Raw genomic sequence first — 16,703 nt, forward strand, 5'->3', positions numbered from 1 at the left:
ACACAAACAACTGGTCTGCTACCGAGCTCTTAGTTTAGCCTTTTTAATTTGTCTATACTTGTACCGACTGCACATTATAGCCTTTTATTTATTTATACATCGCTTGCTTCATAAAGGGTTTGCAGTAACAGGCTAAAGATATAGAGCAAATTCCTCCTTCGTCTTCCTTTTTAAAAAAAATTTTTCAGAGTTCCTGTCATGGCTCAGTGGGTAACGAATCTGACTAGGAACCATGAGGTCGCAGGTTCAATTCCTGGCCTTGCTCAGTGGGTTAAGGATCCAGCATTGCCGTGAGCTGTGGTGTAGGTCGCAGACGCGGCCCGCATTGCTGTGTCTCTAGAGTAGGCTGGACCAAAAAAATTTTTTTTTCTTTGCTTTTTTTGTCTGCTTTTTATTGCAAATGAATGGTAGAATGATTTTATCAAGTAACAAAAGATTCCATTAGAATTGTGATTGAGGAGTTTCCGTTGTGGCACAGCAGAAAGAAATCTGACTAGGAACCATGAGGTTATGGGTTTGATTCCTGACCTCGCTTAGTGGGCTAAGAATCCAGTGTTGCTGTGAGCTGTAGTGTAGGTCACAGACGCGGCTCAGATCTGGAGTTGCTGTGGCTGTGCTGTAGGCCCACAGCTACAGCTCCTATTGGACCCCTAACCTGGGAACCTCCATATGCCGTGGGTAGGTGAAAAAAAAAAAAAAAAGAATTGTGATCCAACGTTGGAAAAGTGAAGTGAAAAATTAATTTGGTAAGAATTGACATCTTTTTTTTTTGTCTTTTGTTGTTGTTGTTGCTATTTCTTGGGCCCGCTCCCGCGGCATGTGGAGGTTCCCAGGCTAGGGGTTGAATCGGAGCTGTAGCCACCGGCCTACGCTAGAGCCACAGCAACTCGGGATCCGAGCCGCGTCTGCAACCTACACCACAGCTCACGGCAACGCCGGATCATTAACCCACTGAGCAAGGGCAGGGACCGAACCCGCAACCTCATGGTTCCTAGTCGGATTCGTTAACCACTGCGCCACGACGGGAACTCCCAGAATTGGCATCTTTATAAGATTCATTTTTCCTCAGAACATGGCTAATTCTTTTTTTTTTTTTTTTTTTGTCTTTTTAGGGCTGAGCCCGTGACATATAGAAGTTCCCAGGTTAGGGGTCAAATTGGAGCTACAGCCGCCACTTTATGCCACAGCCACAGCAATGTCAGATCTGAGCCAGATCTGTGACCTACACCACAGCTCACTTTAACCCACTGAGAGAGCCCAGGGATCAAACCTGTATCCTCATGGATACTAGGTGGATTTATTACCACTGAGCCACAACAGGAACTCCTCTCCATTTTTTTCAGTCTTTATATCGCTCAGGAATATTTTATGCTTTTCTCTATATAGGTTCCTCATATTTTCCAGTAAGGTTATAGCTAACTCTTTTATGGTGGTGTTATTTTTACCCCCTTGTTAATGGGGAAAAACTAATCACAATAGCTAATGTATATTGAATGCTTACTATGTGCAAGATAGGTTGTAAATGCTTTACTATATTAACTAATTTAATCCTCATAACAGCTTTATAAATTAAGAACTATTATTTACATTCCCATTTTGTGGATGAGGAAACTGAGGCCATTTATCCATATGGTAAGTAAGTGGATAAATAGGGCTTTAAGCTCTTGTCATCTTGCTTCACTGTCCATGATCTTAACTACCATGTTACCGGGATATTTTTATTAATTATATCTTTCTTTCTTTCTTTTTTTATTTAACAGCTGCATCTGTAGCATATGGAAGTTCCCAGGCTAGGGTCAAATCATAACTGTAGCTACTGGCCAACACTACAGCTGAATCTGTACACTACAATGCTGAATCTGAGCTGCATCTGCAACCTATCCTATAGCTTTGCTGGATCTTTAACCCACTGAGTGAAGCCAGGGATCAAACCTGCATCCTCATGGACACCAGGTCAGGTTCTTGATCCACTGAGCCATAATGGGAACTCCTAATATGTCTTCTAACTGGTTATTCTTAGTTTATAAGAAGGCTACAATATGTTTTATGTTTGTCTTGCTTCAAGTGATGTCCCTGAATTCTATTATTAATTCTTATCATTTTAGAATTGATTTTCATGGATTTTCTATGTATATAATCATATTATCTGCAAACAATGATACATTTGCCTCTCTCTTTCCAAAAACCATAATTCTTTTTTAAAAATTTCCAGTCTTACTGTATTGGATTTTTCAGAATAATATTAAACAACACAGTGATAAGAGATTCTTGTTTTGTTTTATCTTTACATAAATTGTTGACTTCATATATACAAGTGTTTATGTGTAAAGAATATTAAGGCTATTAAGAATATTTAGGATCCTGTCATGGATCAGTGGAAAGGAATCTGATTAGCATCCACGAGGATGGAGATTCAATCCCTGGCCTCACTCAGTGGTGTTGTGGTGAACTGAGGTGTAGGTTGCAGATGCAGCTTGGATCCTGTGTAGGCCAGCAGCTGCAGCTCCGATTCAATCCCTAGCCTGGGAACTTCCATATCCCGTGGGTGCAGCTCTAAAAAGACAAAAAATAATGTTTAAGAAAATGGAATTGAGGAGTTCCCTTCATGGCTCAGTGGTTAACAATCCCAACTAGGATCCCTGAGGATGTGGGATTGATCCCTGTCCTAGCTCAGTGGGTTAAGGATCTGGCATGGCTGTGGCTGTGGCTGTGGCTGTGGCACAGGCCAGCAGCTGCAGCTCAGATTCGACTCCCAGTCTGGGAATTTCCATGTGCTGCTAGTGCGGCCCTAAAAAAAAAAAAAAAAAGAAAAGAAAAGAAAATGGAATTGATTCACCACATTCTCTCATTGATGACTATTAAAAATGATCAAATATTTTTCCTATCTTTGATCTTTATATAAATAAATGTCCTAATACCTTACTTTGTGTTAATTCTTGAGATAAACCCTAACTGATTCTGGCATATTATTATTGTGTTAATATACTCATGGCTTTTATTGTTAATATTAAATATTTTAGGATTTTTACATTTATATCCATAGCGAGATAGGTCTATAGGGTTTTTTTTTTTTGAGAGGGTGCTATTTCCGACAGTTTTTGGTATTAGGTATATTCTGGGTTCATAAACAAATCGGGTAGTTTTCCATCTTTTTCTATGTTCCAGAGCAGTTTCTACTTTCAATTCATTTTGACAGATAAATACTGTATAATAGAGATGACAAGGAAGAGAATGCAAATTGGCACAGATTATTTTGCCTCAGTAACTCTGCCACTTTTGTAGCTCGAGGACAGCCTTGATTGTGAAGAAGCAATTTGGAGCAGTAGGAGGGTCAAACGGGCCATTATTTTGGTGTTGAAGAGTGCGGCTGGCTGGGCAGGCACAGAGGTGAGTGAAGGTGACGCTGGGGAGGGAGGCAAGTGCTGAGGGAGGAGGGGAGCCCAAGAGAAGGTGAAAGGAGGGTTTACAATGGACTGGCAGTGTTGAAACAAGGACATACAACCAGGAGCAGGTAGAACAACTGGGTCTGAAGGTGAGGAATGCTGGGCGTGGGTACTCCTTTCCTTCCAGAAAAGTTTCCAATGCTCCCGCCTGTTGGTCACCGGCTTTTGTTGGAGAAAATAACATTATTTCTTACCCATCATCTCCCTGTCTTCATCTCAGCAAAGGCCTGCATTCTATAATATAACAGTGGTGGACGTACTTTGGAGCACAAGAGTTCAGCATGAAGAGCAGAGCGGAGAGAAACAGAGCATAAGACAGACTCTACCAACTCTGGCTTTATGTCTAGGGCTAAGTCCTATAACAGGTTCTTTATTTCTTTTTCAGTCCTTCCCTCTGCTCGTCTGTAGCTCATATAGACAGACCCACAGTCCATGCTGTTCTTTAAGGCAAAGGAACATGCAATAGGACAGGTAGGGTGTGATGTGGTATGGAATTTCTCTGTTCAGCATCACGCTTGCCACACAGTGGAGGCCATTTTGAATGAAAAAACAAAGACATCCCAGACAAATGAAATTCAGCCCATCCAACTTATTTTAAAGTCAGTTAGAAATTCTAGGCTCTTTTTACACAAATTCTTTTGAAAATTATTTTACTGATGGCAAAACTGACATTACCATTTCATAGATTTTCCTCTCTCCCTTTCATCCATGGATGGGTTAGTTAACAACCAACAGAGCAGCCACCAGCTTGACATTAGGAGGAAGATGCCAGGAGCACAGATGGTCCACAGCCCAGATAATTAGCTTCTGAAGACGAAACAACATCTAATAAGTCTTCTGTGAATGTGGAGTTTGGTTGGGCACAGTTGGGGGAGAGAAAAAGCAGGCCTGCCCAACAACTCTTTTTCTTCTTAAAATGTCAGAAGAGCACTCACCCACTTCCTGTTAAGTCCCTACTCATGAGACCTGCCGGGAAGAATTCAAATAAATATCGTAGACACTCCGCCTCAAAGGAGGCGAAGAATAACTCCCCACTCCTACGTGTGGAATGCACATAATGACTTCCTTCCAAAGAGTACAGGATGGAAAGGGGGAAGGCGTGTAATTTTTCCAGTGGAGAGAACTGATAAACACTAGTTCTACCAGGTGATAAAGGTCAACATCAACAGTCATAAATCATGTTGATGGTATGTATTCTTGATATGACATGATGAAAATGGCACTTGAGCTCTGTGATCTTCCTCCCCCAAAACCATAACCTGAGTCTAATCATGAGAAAACCATCAGACAAATTCCAATAGAGGGCTGTCTTGCAGTAAACCTGACCAATACTACTCAAAACTATTAAGGTTGTCAAAAACAAGGAACATTTGGTAGTTCCTGCTGTGGCACATCAGAAACGAATCCAACTAGTATCCATGAGGATGCAGGTTCGAACCCTAGCCTTGCCCACTGGGTTGGGGATTCGCCGTTACCCTGAGCTGTGGTGTAGGATGCAGCTGGGGTTCAGATCCCGTGTTGCTGAGGCTGTGGCGTAGGCCAGCAGCTGTAACTTCGATTCATCCCCTAGCCTGGGAGCTTCCATATGCCATGCCCCTAAAAAGCAAAAAACAAGGAACATTTGAGAAACTGTCATAGCCAAGAGGAGCCTAAGCAGACATGAGCAGATATGACAACTATATGTAACATGGTACCCTGGATGGGATCATGGAACAGAAAGAAGACATTAGGTAAAAATTAGGGAAATCTGAATAAACTATGGACTTCAGTTAATAATGATCAATAATAACGTATCAAGAGTTCCCTAGTGGCTCAGCAGGTAAATGTACCATACTAACGTTAAGATGTTAATAATAGAGAAAGATGGGGGGGGGGTGGAATGTGAGAACTCCTGTACTATCTCTGCAATTTTTCTGCAAATCTAAAACTTTTAATAATAGAGAAAGATGGGGGGGGGTGGAATGTGAGAACTCCTGTACTATCTCTGCAATTTTTCTGCAAATCTAAAACTAGATTTAGATTTAGGAGGTGCCACTGTGGTACAGTGGGTTAAGAATCCAACTGCAGCGGTTCTGGTCACTGCAGAGGCATGGGCTGGATACCTGGCCTGGGAGGGAACTTCCATATACCTTTTTTTTTTTTTTCCCATTAAAAAGAAAAGAAAAAAAGATGTAAATTCTAGTAATAGTAAGATGAGAAACAAGCACCTCCAACTCTTTTAGGCTTCATAGGCATTTTCGTAGTTCTCTGACTTTCTGACTTTCATCCTTTTGGGGCGCTTACAATGTACCCAGGGCTCCTTATAGCTTAGCCTATACACACACATTCCGTGTTTCTCAGGACTCTGTCGTCCACTGCGGCGATCTCATTCGGTCTCCTGGCTTCAGTCACTGTTTCTCTTCTGGCGATTTGCAAATCTTGTCTGGTTCAGATCACTGTTCATACAACTCTCTATTACACAGCGCCCCCTAGACGTCCAAGTCAGCATTTCCAAACCCCAGCCTCGATTCTCCCTAAACCAGCTTCTATCATTTGTCTCGCTCAAAGAGGCCAGAACTCTGGGCATCACCCCCAGACTTCCCTTTCTCAGGCTCCCTGTCAGTCGGTCTCTAAATTCTGTCAAGGCCTCCTGCCTAGGGCCTTTTGTATTGGTTCTCTTTTCCGTTCCCCGCTGCCAAGGCCGCAACACCTTGGGCTTCCTGCCTTCAGGTATTTCTCCTGCCTAGATCTTTTTTGCTTCATTCCTTTCCTTCTTTTCCATCCCTCTAGCAAGCATGGAAAAGAAAAATGTAGAGATTCTTTCCTGTCTCTGCCAGTCAATTCATAACTTCTCTCCACTGTAGTCTCTCACCATGAATTCCTTTATCTTCAGTGGTGTGTGTGTTTCAGTGTTTGCTTTTTGTATTTGAGATACCGAATCACAAGGAATTTGTGGCTGAATTGCCACAATCTGTTTAAAAATATACTAAGGCCCATTCAAAGTCCATTTTAAGAGCACCAGCCATTAACTCAGTTTTCTTGGTGCATTTGGATGCACCAAGGCAGGGACACAAGAACCATCTTTGAACTAGGTATTATTAAACGCTGGCATGAAAAAGTTGCAGAATGCAATAACATTAAGACCTGAAAATGCGAGCGAGAGGGGATAGCGAAGAAATTTTAAAAGGGGGCATTAAAGTGTTGCAGGGGATGCACCAAAAGCATTAGCCCCACCGAGCCAGCCAGGAGTCGAACCTGGAATCTTCTGATCCGTAGTCAGACGCGTTATCCATTGCGCCACTGGCCCTGAGACGACTTCTTCGGTCTCAATGATGACACTTCAAGCTTATACTGCAGGGTTTCATGGGACGTGTAGTCTCTTACCGGAATTTTACCAGTACATGAAGCATTATGGGAGATCGAAGTATGTCGAGAACCGGACCCTGAGATTGGTGACTCTTCCGGAGCCGTGCCCTACGTCACTGTGCAGCCTGCGGATTGGCAGGAAGAGCCACTCCCCACCCCTCCTCCACTTGCTCGGGACCCTGGGAGACGCTTTGGTTGTCAGGGAGACTCGTCCCGCCTTCCGGGGGCTTTTTTCGGCTTTGTGATTGGCTGCCAGTGTCAGGGAATCTCGGCGTGGACTGCGCGAGGGAAAAGATGGCGGCGATGGCGGTCGGAGGTGCCGGTGGAAGCCGCGTGTCCAGCGGGAGGGACCTGAATTGCGTCCCCGAAATAGCTGACACACTGGGGGCTGTGGCCAAGCAGGGGTGAGGGCCTGGACCTCCGCGAACAGAATGCGGGGTCGGAACTCGGGGACTGAGAGGGGCAGACCAGTCATCCCTGGGAAGCAGGGGTGAGGGGGTCGGAGTGGGTAAGATTAGGGTGGGAGAAACCGCTAGTCCAAGATTAGGGTGGGAGAAAACCGCTAGTCCATGAAGCCTCCGGCCCTGGAGCGTAAGAGAAAGAGAAAGACTTATTGGGAACGTGTGGTCCCTGAACCCCAAAGTCGAGAGAGTTATCAGGTAAACTCAAAAAGAGGGCGTACGACCTCCAGGGCCCTGGAGAGCGAGGTTCTTGTCTCAGAGTGGGAGGAAGTGTTAGGGGGCTAGGGAGAGGAGAGATGAACCTTGAGGGCTGAAGCCTGGGTAGTACTGGAGCAGATCTGGATATGACAGTCTTGGAAAATCAGTGACAACAGAGTAGAAAGTCCACGTGGCGTGGATTTTCATCTTTTCTCTTTTCTCATCTTTTCCATGGCTCTGTTCTGGCAAGAAATTGAGGCACAACGCAGTGGAAGTGATATTCCCTAAAATGGGCCGAATTCAGCAGCCCATTCGAGTGACTGACTAATGGCAGCTGAAAGGGTTGTGCAGAATGGAGATAGCCTAGTCCAATTGCTTGGATCTCTGGGCACTGCTACTCTCTTTACATGACGATTCTGGGTCTGTCGTGGTTGTAGGTTTGATTTCCTCTGCATGCCTGTCTTCCACCCGCGTTTCAAGAGGGAGTTCACTCAGGAACCTGCTAAGAATCGGCCGGGTCCCCAGACACGATCAGACCTACTGCTGTCAGGAAGGGGTAGGGACCATCCCACATGCCCCTTAATTATTAGAGGCAGTAACAACTTATGTTTTATCAGTGCCTTCTTCCTCTTCCTTTCTTGACCTGGATGTATTGGTTCAACCCTGGGATATGGATAACTCTTGTTCTCTCCTTGCTTACTGCTCAAAGCCTTAGTTTCCTATTCTGCATCAGGCTTTCCTGTATCTATGATAGAAAAAGCCTTTTGTCTCTCATCTCTACTATTCCCTGTTAAGAAATAGAAATTGAATGCATAAAGTGCTGAACCTCACTCAGTCTTTGTCTTTCTTGGGTTGGGGAGTGCAGACTGGAATACACTAATTGTGGGCAAGCTTTCCCCATGGATTCGTCCAGACTCAAAAGTGGAGAAGATCCGCAGGAACTCTGAGGCGGTAAGACTGACATCTTCACCGAATCTTTCTAAAGATCAGATCTGTAAACAACCTGGATGGGGAGAACAGATTTTTCCCCTCCATAACTTAGTAAATCTGATGTAATGCACTTAAAGCTGTTTGAGGAGTTCCCGTTGTGGCTTAGTGGTTAATGAATCAAACTAGCATCCATGAGGATGAGGACAAGGGTTCAATCCCTGGCCTTGCTCAGCGGGTGAAGGATCCGGCATTGCCGTGAGCTGTGGTGTAGGTTGCAAACATGGCTCAGGTCCTGAGTTGCTGTGGCTGTGGCGTTGGCCGGCGGCTTCAGCTCTGATTGGACCCCCAGCCTGGATACCTCCATATGCCGTGGGTGCAGCCCTAAAGAGACAAAAAAAAAAAAAGGTTGTTTGAGTTGCTAGCTCTTAACTTTTGCCTCTTGTTCTCCATTCTAGGCTATGTTACAGGAGCTGAATTTTGGGGCCTATCTGGGTCTTCCAGCTTTCCTGCTGCCCCTAAATCAGGAAGATAACACAAACTTGGCAAGAGTTTTGACTAACCACATCCACACTGGCCACCACTCCTCCATGGTATGGCTGAGGGCCTCCTTTCCTGCTGGACATTATGGTAGTCAGGCTGTGCTAAATATCTTCTTTTCCTAGCCATTCAGTAAAGGGTGCATTAGGCAGAATTTAAATGTCAGTCCTGCCTACCCGCAACTAAAAGTGTAAGCAGAGACTTATAAAATACATAGCATATTCTATTTTCTCCAGAAACTTATAATAAAGTAAAAGACAGGGCAGATACTTACATAAGGATGTACACGAGGTACGTGTGCACATACATACAATCACAATTGGGAAAAGCATGTAAGGGGATTAAGTTGAAATCTAGATCAAGATCTTTTATTTATTTATTTATTTATGTTTAATCTTTTTTTTTTGTCTTTTCAGGGCTGCACCTGTGGCACATGGAGGTTCCCAGGCTAGGAGTCAAATCAGAGCTGTAGCTGCCAGCCTACACCATAGCCACAGCAACGCCACATCTGAGCCTCATCTGCGACCTACACCACAGCTCATGGCAACATCAGGTCCTTAACCCACTGAGGGAGGCCAGGGATCAAACCCACAACCTTAGTTCTTAGTGGTTCTTAGTCGGATTCGTTTCCCCTGTGCCATGACAGGAACTCCTGGATCAAGATCTTTTTAATTGAAGGAAGCTTCTGGACCCAATGAGTTCAAAATAGAGTTCTAAATAGGACAGAGAGAGGTGTTTTCTTGTGGTGCAGTGGGTTAGGAATCTGGTGTTGTCACTGTTGCAGCTTGGGTTATTGCTGTGGTGGGGTTTGATCCCCAGCCTGGACACTTCCACATGCCAAGGGCACGGCCAAAAATAAATAAATAAATTAATTAATTAATTAAGGTACAGAAGCTATTTATTGTTCATGTGCAGTTCTGGATGCGGGTGCCATTGGTGGCACCAGAGGATCTAAGAGATGATATAATCGAGAATGCACCAGCATCACACACAGAGGAGTACAGCGGAGAGGAGAAGACGTGGATGTGGTATGTCTCCTTCTGCTGCTGTGCCAGGGCAAAGCGTAGGGTGAGAGGAAGTACAGGGTGGGCCCTGCAGGAGGGTCTCCTTGAGGTATGGTGGTTGGTGGGCCATATATATTTGACTGTATTTTCCTGTATTTGACTCTGGACAGGTGGCACAACTTCCGAACCTTGTGTGACTATAGCAAAAGGATTGCGGTGGGTAAGTCCATGAAGGTCCTGGGATAGGTTGTCCTTTGACCTTCTGTGATGAAGAATCAATCGGGAATTTCATGTATATGTGCTTGCTCCTTTCCCTGTGCCTCAGTCTGCCTTGTCTTGAGAAAATAGTCAGATCTTGCACAAAAGAGCAAGGAGAGACTTCTGGCTTATCAGTGACTGACAGATATTTTCCCTTGTGTAGCTCTTGAAATTGGTGCTGACCTTCCATCTAATCATGTCATTGATCGTTGGCTTGGGGAGCCCATCAAAGCAGCCATTCTCCCCACCAGCATTTTCCTGACCAATAAGAAGGGATTTCCTGTTCTTTCTAAGATGCATCAGAGGCTGATCTTCCGACTCCTCAAGGTGTGTAGTAGAAAGGTTCTAAACGCGCTCCAGCTACTTTTCTTGCTACCTTATTCACACATATGTGTATGATGGATTTTTTTTTTTTTTTTCTCTCTCTGTGGGGCTAACTCTTTTCCTTTCTAATTTCTGGAGAGCAATTTCAGCAAAGTTGGGGGTCTTGAGAGCAAAAAGACAAATAGCAGTAGGAGTCCCAGAAATATTTCAAAAGGAACCAGGTCTCATGAGAACTTTGCAGAAAGTTTCATTTAAGAAGTTACAACAAGGAGCCATGGGCCAGGATGATGCTTATGTGGCATAGGAGGGTTTGTGCTGCTTTTGTTGTTATTTGGAGGTATTTGTTGGACCGGAGAACTGCTGATCTGGGCCATATTTTATGCTAGAGCTCTTCGCCCACAAACCATAATAATATCCTCTTGGTTTAAAGATTGTGTCTGATGGTCTGACTTATCCTCACAGTTGGAGGTGCAGTTCATCATTACAGGCACCAACCACCACTCAGAGAAGGAGTTCTGCTCCTACCTCCAATACTTAGAATACTTGAGCCAGAACCGACCTCCACCCAATGCCTATGAACTCTTTGCCAAGGGCTATGAAGACTATCTGCAGTCCCCACTCCAGGTGGGTCTGGAGTGCACTGAGAGGAGGGAGGTGGGGGAAGGAAATGTCTCCTGAGAGCAGGTGCCTGAAAATCCTGACAAAGCTCAGGAAGCAGTGGGAAGGCTCAGGAAGTACTCTGGTGCACTGTCCTTGCTAGAAACTGGCTCACTTACATTCTCTTTTTCCTTTCATTTCATCAGCCACTGATGGATAATCTGGAATCTCAAACATATGAAGTGTTTGAAAAGGACCCCATCAAATACTCTCAATACCAGCAGGTATAGTGTGGATTTCAGATTGGGTCAAGCACAGGGCTAGGATGACCTGGGTGAGGATGGCATTACAACCATGAGGTCTTTTCTCTTCCCCCAGGCCATCTATAAATGTCTATTAGACCGAGTGCCAGAGGAGGAGAAGGACACCAATGTCCAGTGAGTGCTCTCCCCATGAGCCCAGAGCTTTGCATGCCTGTGTCTCTATATGCCGAGTCAGCTTGACTCCTCTCTCTTTCATAGAGTGCTCATGGTGCTGGGAGCAGGCCGGGGGCCTCTGGTGAACGCCTCCCTGCGGGCAGCCAAGCAGGCTGACCGGCGGATAAAGCTGTACGCTGTGGAGAAGAACCCAAATGCTGTGGTGACGTGAGTAGCAACCTCCTTGTTGGCAAGTTTGTCCCCAGTGCCAGTTTTTCTTAGCTGTGTCCTCACTTGTATCATCTCTGTTTTAGGCTGGAGAATTGGCAGTTTGAAGAATGGGGAAGCCAGGTGACAGTAGTCTCCTCGGACATGCGGGAATGGGTGGCTCCAGAGAAAGCGGATATCATTGTCAGTGAGCTTCTGGGGTCCTTCGCTGACAATGAGCTGTCACCCGAGTGCCTGGATGGAGCCCAGCACTTCTTAAAAGGTGCCTCTAGGCTGGGGTGTATTGCATAAGGGGACCGGATTATCAGCTGGGAAGGTGGGGGCAGGTTGGGGAGGGATGGGTGTGGCAGTAGCCTAGAGGAAGCTGCAAGGTTTAGGGGAAGCGGGGAAGGCGGGTAGACTTGGGGCAGGAGCCTTAGCAAATGAAGCAGTCTCTCTGAACCTAAGTGTTCACGTCTGTAAGATGAGGGGAGGACCAGAGCAAAGACTCAATCTGAGGTCTGTGAACTCCCTGAGCTGACACGATATGTACCTCGGGCTTAGCTTTCATCAGGATCTCAGAGGACTTTGTATTAAGAGAGTTAAGAACCTCTAGACTAGAAGACCTTGGGTTCCTTCCAGCTTTACTCTTGTGTGACTGTAAATTAACCTAGAAGTGGAATCCCCCAGGACAAGGAGTAGGGAGCAGGTCGGCCTGAGAATGTGACAACACGAAACTGCTTGAGTCTTTTGATGTGGGAGGTCTGGGCCTTCACTAAGTACAGGTACACTATTTCTAGCCCTTGGGAAGTAATGTGACCTTCTGCTCTGCAGATGATGGTGTGAGCATCCCTGGGGAATACACCTCCTTTCTAGCTCCCATCTCCTCCTCCAAGTTGTACAATGAGGTTCGAGCCTGTCGGGAAAAAGACCGTGACCCTGAGGTGAGGCCACTCTCTTCTTCTTCTTCTTCTTCTTCTTTTTTTTTGGCCACACCTGCAGCATGCAGAAGTTTTCAGGCCAGGGATCAAAATGAAGCCACAGCGGTGACATTGCTAGATCCTTAATCCACTGAGCCAACAGGGAGCCGTTCTCTCCTGGAGGACTCTTCTCTCTTTAGTCCCTTTCTTTTTCTATATTAGCATACTGTTTTCTTCCACTGGAGAAGATGAAGAGGTGAAGGAAGAGTTGGGGATGTGGGAAAATGGTGGAAGTGAAACTATGTTGTGATCTTTAGTCCCTGAAGCTGGAGCTGTAGTCCCTGAGGTAATGAGTAGCCCTTGCCTGTCTTCTCCAGCTCTTGCTCTCTCTCTTGGGACAGGCCCAGTTTGAGATGCCTTATGTGGTACGGCTGCACAACTTCCACCAGCTGTCTGCTCCCCAGCCCTGTTTTACCTTCAGCCACCCCAACAGAGGTGGGTTCCTACATGGCTGTCCTCTGATGGGAAGGGTGAGAGGTTGCCCTCCTGGTTTCTTCCCTTGCTGTCCTGGGTCTGCTCTATCCGGCCTCTATCTAGGCTTCCTTTCCTGATCCTGCTCATGCTTTACCGAGAGGTCTATGGCATCTGGCCCCTCCTCACCCACACAGCTCTTCCCTGACAGATCCTATGGTTGACAACAACCGGTACTGCACCTTGGAGTTCCCTGTGGAGGTGAACACAGTGCTGCATGGCTTTGCAGGCTACTTTGAGACGGTGCTTTATCAGGACATCACTCTGAGTGAGTGTCTAGGGCAGTGGATGGGGTATGAGGGTATGCTACCTGGGCAGCTTATGTACACGTTTCTTTAAGAGTAATAGGAATCAGTGAATAGGGATCTTTGATTATTTGTTCTGTGTTCACAGAAGACACTTCTCCTCAGCCAAGGCAAAAAGCAGAGTCACAGAGATCTCAATTTTTAAAATGACTTTATCCACTTAGGTATCCGTCCAGAGACTCACTCCCCTGGGATGTTCTCATGGTTTCCCATCCTCTTCCCCATTAAGGTAAGAATCACTTTTAAGGCTCCTTGGTTAAAGGGTAACTGCTGTCTTTGGTGTTTTGCTCCTTCCTTTCTGCCAGAACGATGCTTGACCATGACCCTTGTTCTGTTGCTCTCGTGCTCTTGGATCCTGTTGCAGATGTTGGGCTATCTGCAATGGCCTTCCACCTGGCTTTCCCACATCTGCTCTGGCTATTTTTCTCTCTGTTCTCCACCTCAGGAAAGAGTCAGTCTTTTTAAAAAAGTGAATCTGATCATATCTGTCTCTTTTTTTTTTCTTTTTGTCTTTTTGCCTTTTCTAGGGCCACTCCTGTGGCATATGGAGATTCCCAGGCTAGGAGTCTAATTGGAGCTGTAGCCACCCGCCTACACCAGAGCCACAGCAACATGGGATCTGAGCCGTGTCTGTAACCCATACCACAGCTCATGGCAACACCGGATCCTTAACCCCCTGAGCAAGGCCAGGGATCGAACCTGCAACCTCATGGTTCCTAGTTGGATTCGTTAACTACTGTGCCACGACAGGAACTCCATCTGTCTCCTATTTTAAAACCTTTCAATATCTTCTGCACTGATCTGAAGATAAAGGTCTTACATCCTTGGGAGTTCCCATTGTGGCTCAGTGGTAATGAACCTGACTAGTATCCATGAGGACATGTGTTTGATTCCTGGACTCACTCAGTGGTTTAAGGATCTGGCATTGCTGTGAGCTGTGGTGTAGGTCAGATGCAGCTCAGGTCCTGCATTGCTGTGGCTGTGGCGTGGGCTGGCAGCTACACCTCCGATTCAACCCCTAGCCTAGGCCCTAGCAGATGCAGCCCTAAAAGGAGGGGGGGGGGCAAAAAAAAAATCCCAGTAAAACCTGTATATTATAGAGTAACCATTTTTTTAAAAAACAGTCTTAAATCCTTATTAGATGGTGTGCTCTAGTTTTTGCCTGCCTTTTCAGTTATTGTCCCCTTGATTACATTGCTTCAGTCCTATGGACCTTCTTTTAGTTCCTCTAATACTCCATGTTCTTTCCTGCTTCAGGTTTCACACCTTTGTCCTTTGCCTATAAAGTTTTTTGTTCATTTCTTGACCCAGCTAATGTATCTTCCAGGTCTCATGAAACATTCCTGTTGTCAGATAACTTTCCCTGATTTTCTAGACTAGGTTAGCGCTACCTTTCATAGATGCCTTTATAGCACCCCATCCCTGTTCACAGCATTCATCCCACTTTTGATTATTTGTTCAGTGTCTGATTGTTCAGTTCTGATTATTTGTTCTGATAGACCTCAAATAAACCTCATGAGGGTTGGAACATCACGTTTGATCATTTTCTCTCCACACCTAGCTCGCTACATTGCCACATAAAATTGATTAGCTCCACCCTGAACTCCCCTGTCTTTCTTCTTACAGCAGCCTATTACAGTGCGTGAAGGCCAGACCATCTGTGTCCGTTTCTGGCGATGCAGCAATTCCAAGAAGGTGTGGTATGAGTGGGCTGTGACAGCACCTGTCTGTTCTGCTATTCACAACCCCACAGGCCGCTCCTACACCATTGGCCTCTAGCCCTGCCTGCAAGTGTCTAAAACCTTAGAAGCAGCTTCAGGTTCTACTCCTGTAGCACAGAAGGTGCAGTACACCATGGGTTCTGATTTGCCTTGCCCGTCAGAGAGGAGCATTTCAGTCAGCTTTCCTACCTTAGGCCATGGGCAAAGGGTGAGAATTGCAGGGCTTGCGCTACCAACCTGTGAAGACCTCTGGCCAGGGCATGAGGAGTTTGTGCTGGATCTGAGGCTGCTCCAACAGGCACTCAGCCTCAAGTGCTCCCTGGAATAGCCCTGAGAACATGTGGATTGAACAAATTTTCAGCCTTTTTCCCTGCCCATCTCTGTTCCTGTTTTGGTGGTTTTGTGTAAGGAGGAAATACAAATAAAGTGAAGTTATGGCCTTTCCTGCTCCAACCCTGTTGCCCCCTGCCTGTTTCTCCACCCCTTACTTACACAAATTCAGACCTGTGCTCTTTTCCAAGACACAAAGGGACCTTGCTTTATTTCCTATTTAAGAAGCTTAGTGGTGACTCTTGGACTCCCAGGTCCAGCTACAGTGCGGTCTTATCCATTAGGACCTGTGATAAGGCTCTTGTCTGGGGACAGGGCAGGGTGCTGCCATGAAGAAAGATGGGGTAGTGAGGGAAGCCAGCCACCCTTTCACCTTCCTGAGCTGCTGCACTGCCAGCTCCTTTGTTACTTCTTGGGAGAAATACTGGAAGTTACCCAGACTCCTGCAGCCAGAAGCCGCATATTGTGTTTGAATAAAATCACAGGGTTAAAGTTGGAAATCCTCAGACATAATCCAGTTCTACATTTACAGAGGAAGGATTTGAAATTGGTACAATGATATAAAGTTAATATACCAAATCAGGACTGAACATGATTCCTCTCACTTCGTGGCCCTCTCCATGTTTTAACCAGCTGCGTTTCTGGCAGCTGAAGTCTTAGGGCTCTGGAAGCCCTTGGGTCATGAGTGTGGACAACAATTCCTTCTCTTTATGGTTAGAGGGCTGAGTATTGTTGCACCCAAAGAGTCACTTGCGAAACTCTTCTTGTGGTTTCAAGGTGTGTGGGGCACTGATTTGAACTGAAGGTATGTGAGCTGTAGGACCAGGCAGAATGTGGAAGAAGACTAATCTGACCGACTAATCAGGTCCAAGCGCTGAGGACAGGAGGCGGCGGCTAGGAGGGAATGTAGACAGAATGAGGATGTGGAGCCCAGCATTCCGCCCCACGTGAAGCAAATGCAGTTGCTCTCTATAAAGCCGTCCAGGATAAGCCTAAGGAGACCCCGTCTTGCCAAAATAGAATAGGGACGGGCAAGGACGTCACTGTACCTCCCTGTTGGCTCCGCCCACAGCGTTGACCTAGCCTCAGGAGTGCGGGGGAGCTGGGCAGGCGAGTCCTTGCTGCGTCTGCGCCGGGTTTCCCCGCCCTGTCGCAAGCCATTTAACCAATGAGAGC

At 46.0% G+C, this 16,703-nt stretch overlaps 1 protein-coding gene and 1 non-coding gene across 6 annotated transcripts; one reads left to right on the forward strand and one right to left on the reverse strand.

The window, feature by feature from the left end:
* Nucleotides 1–6,656: 6,656 nt before the first annotated feature.
* TRNAR-ACG (transfer RNA arginine (anticodon ACG)) lies at nt 6,657–6,729 on the reverse strand. The gene has a single exon. It is a non-coding gene; the product is annotated as a tRNA-Arg (tRNA).
* A 212-nt stretch (nt 6,730–6,941) lies between these two features.
* Nucleotides 6,942–15,650, forward strand: PRMT5 (protein arginine methyltransferase 5). 5 transcript variants are annotated; one of them, XM_047794446.1, is made up of 17 exons: nt 6,942–7,192; nt 7,885–8,003; nt 8,313–8,398; nt 8,833–8,967; nt 9,830–9,942; nt 10,089–10,138; nt 10,340–10,503; nt 10,963–11,124; nt 11,304–11,381; nt 11,476–11,534; nt 11,619–11,741; nt 11,828–12,003; nt 12,555–12,664; nt 13,042–13,135; nt 13,323–13,439; nt 13,641–13,705; nt 15,103–15,650. In XM_047794446.1, the coding sequence occupies exons 1-17, from the start codon at nt 7,083–7,085 to the stop codon at nt 15,253–15,255; spliced, it is 1,914 nt and encodes a 637-aa protein (XP_047650402.1). In that variant the 5' UTR covers nt 6,942–7,082; the 3' UTR covers nt 15,256–15,650. The 5 variants fall into 5 exon arrangements, with proteins under 5 accessions (XP_047650402.1, XP_047650404.1, XP_047650406.1 ...); XM_047794450.1 differs by lacking the exon at nt 6,942–7,192 and adding an exon at nt 7,199–7,278; XM_047794447.1 differs by lacking the exon at nt 6,942–7,192 and adding an exon at nt 7,237–7,447.
* Nucleotides 15,651–16,703: the final 1,053 nt, after the last annotated feature.

Source organism: Phacochoerus africanus, chromosome 9 (genome assembly GCF_016906955.1).
Source record: "Phacochoerus africanus isolate WHEZ1 chromosome 9, ROS_Pafr_v1, whole genome shotgun sequence".
NCBI lineage: Eukaryota > Metazoa > Chordata > Mammalia > Artiodactyla > Suidae > Phacochoerus > Phacochoerus africanus.

Coding starts and splice junctions, on each gene's coding strand:
- PRMT5 (XM_047794446.1), top strand. CDS start 7,083: ATGGCGGCGATGGCGGTCGGAGGTGCCGGTGGAAGCCGCGTGTCCAGC. Junction 8,004..8,312: donor CCTACTGCTGTCAGGAAGGG/GTAGGGACCATC, acceptor TGGGGAGTGCAG/ACTGGAATACACTAATTGTG. Junction 11,125..11,303: donor ATCTGCAGTCCCCACTCCAG/GTGGGTCTGGAG, acceptor TCATTTCATCAG/CCACTGATGGATAATCTGGA.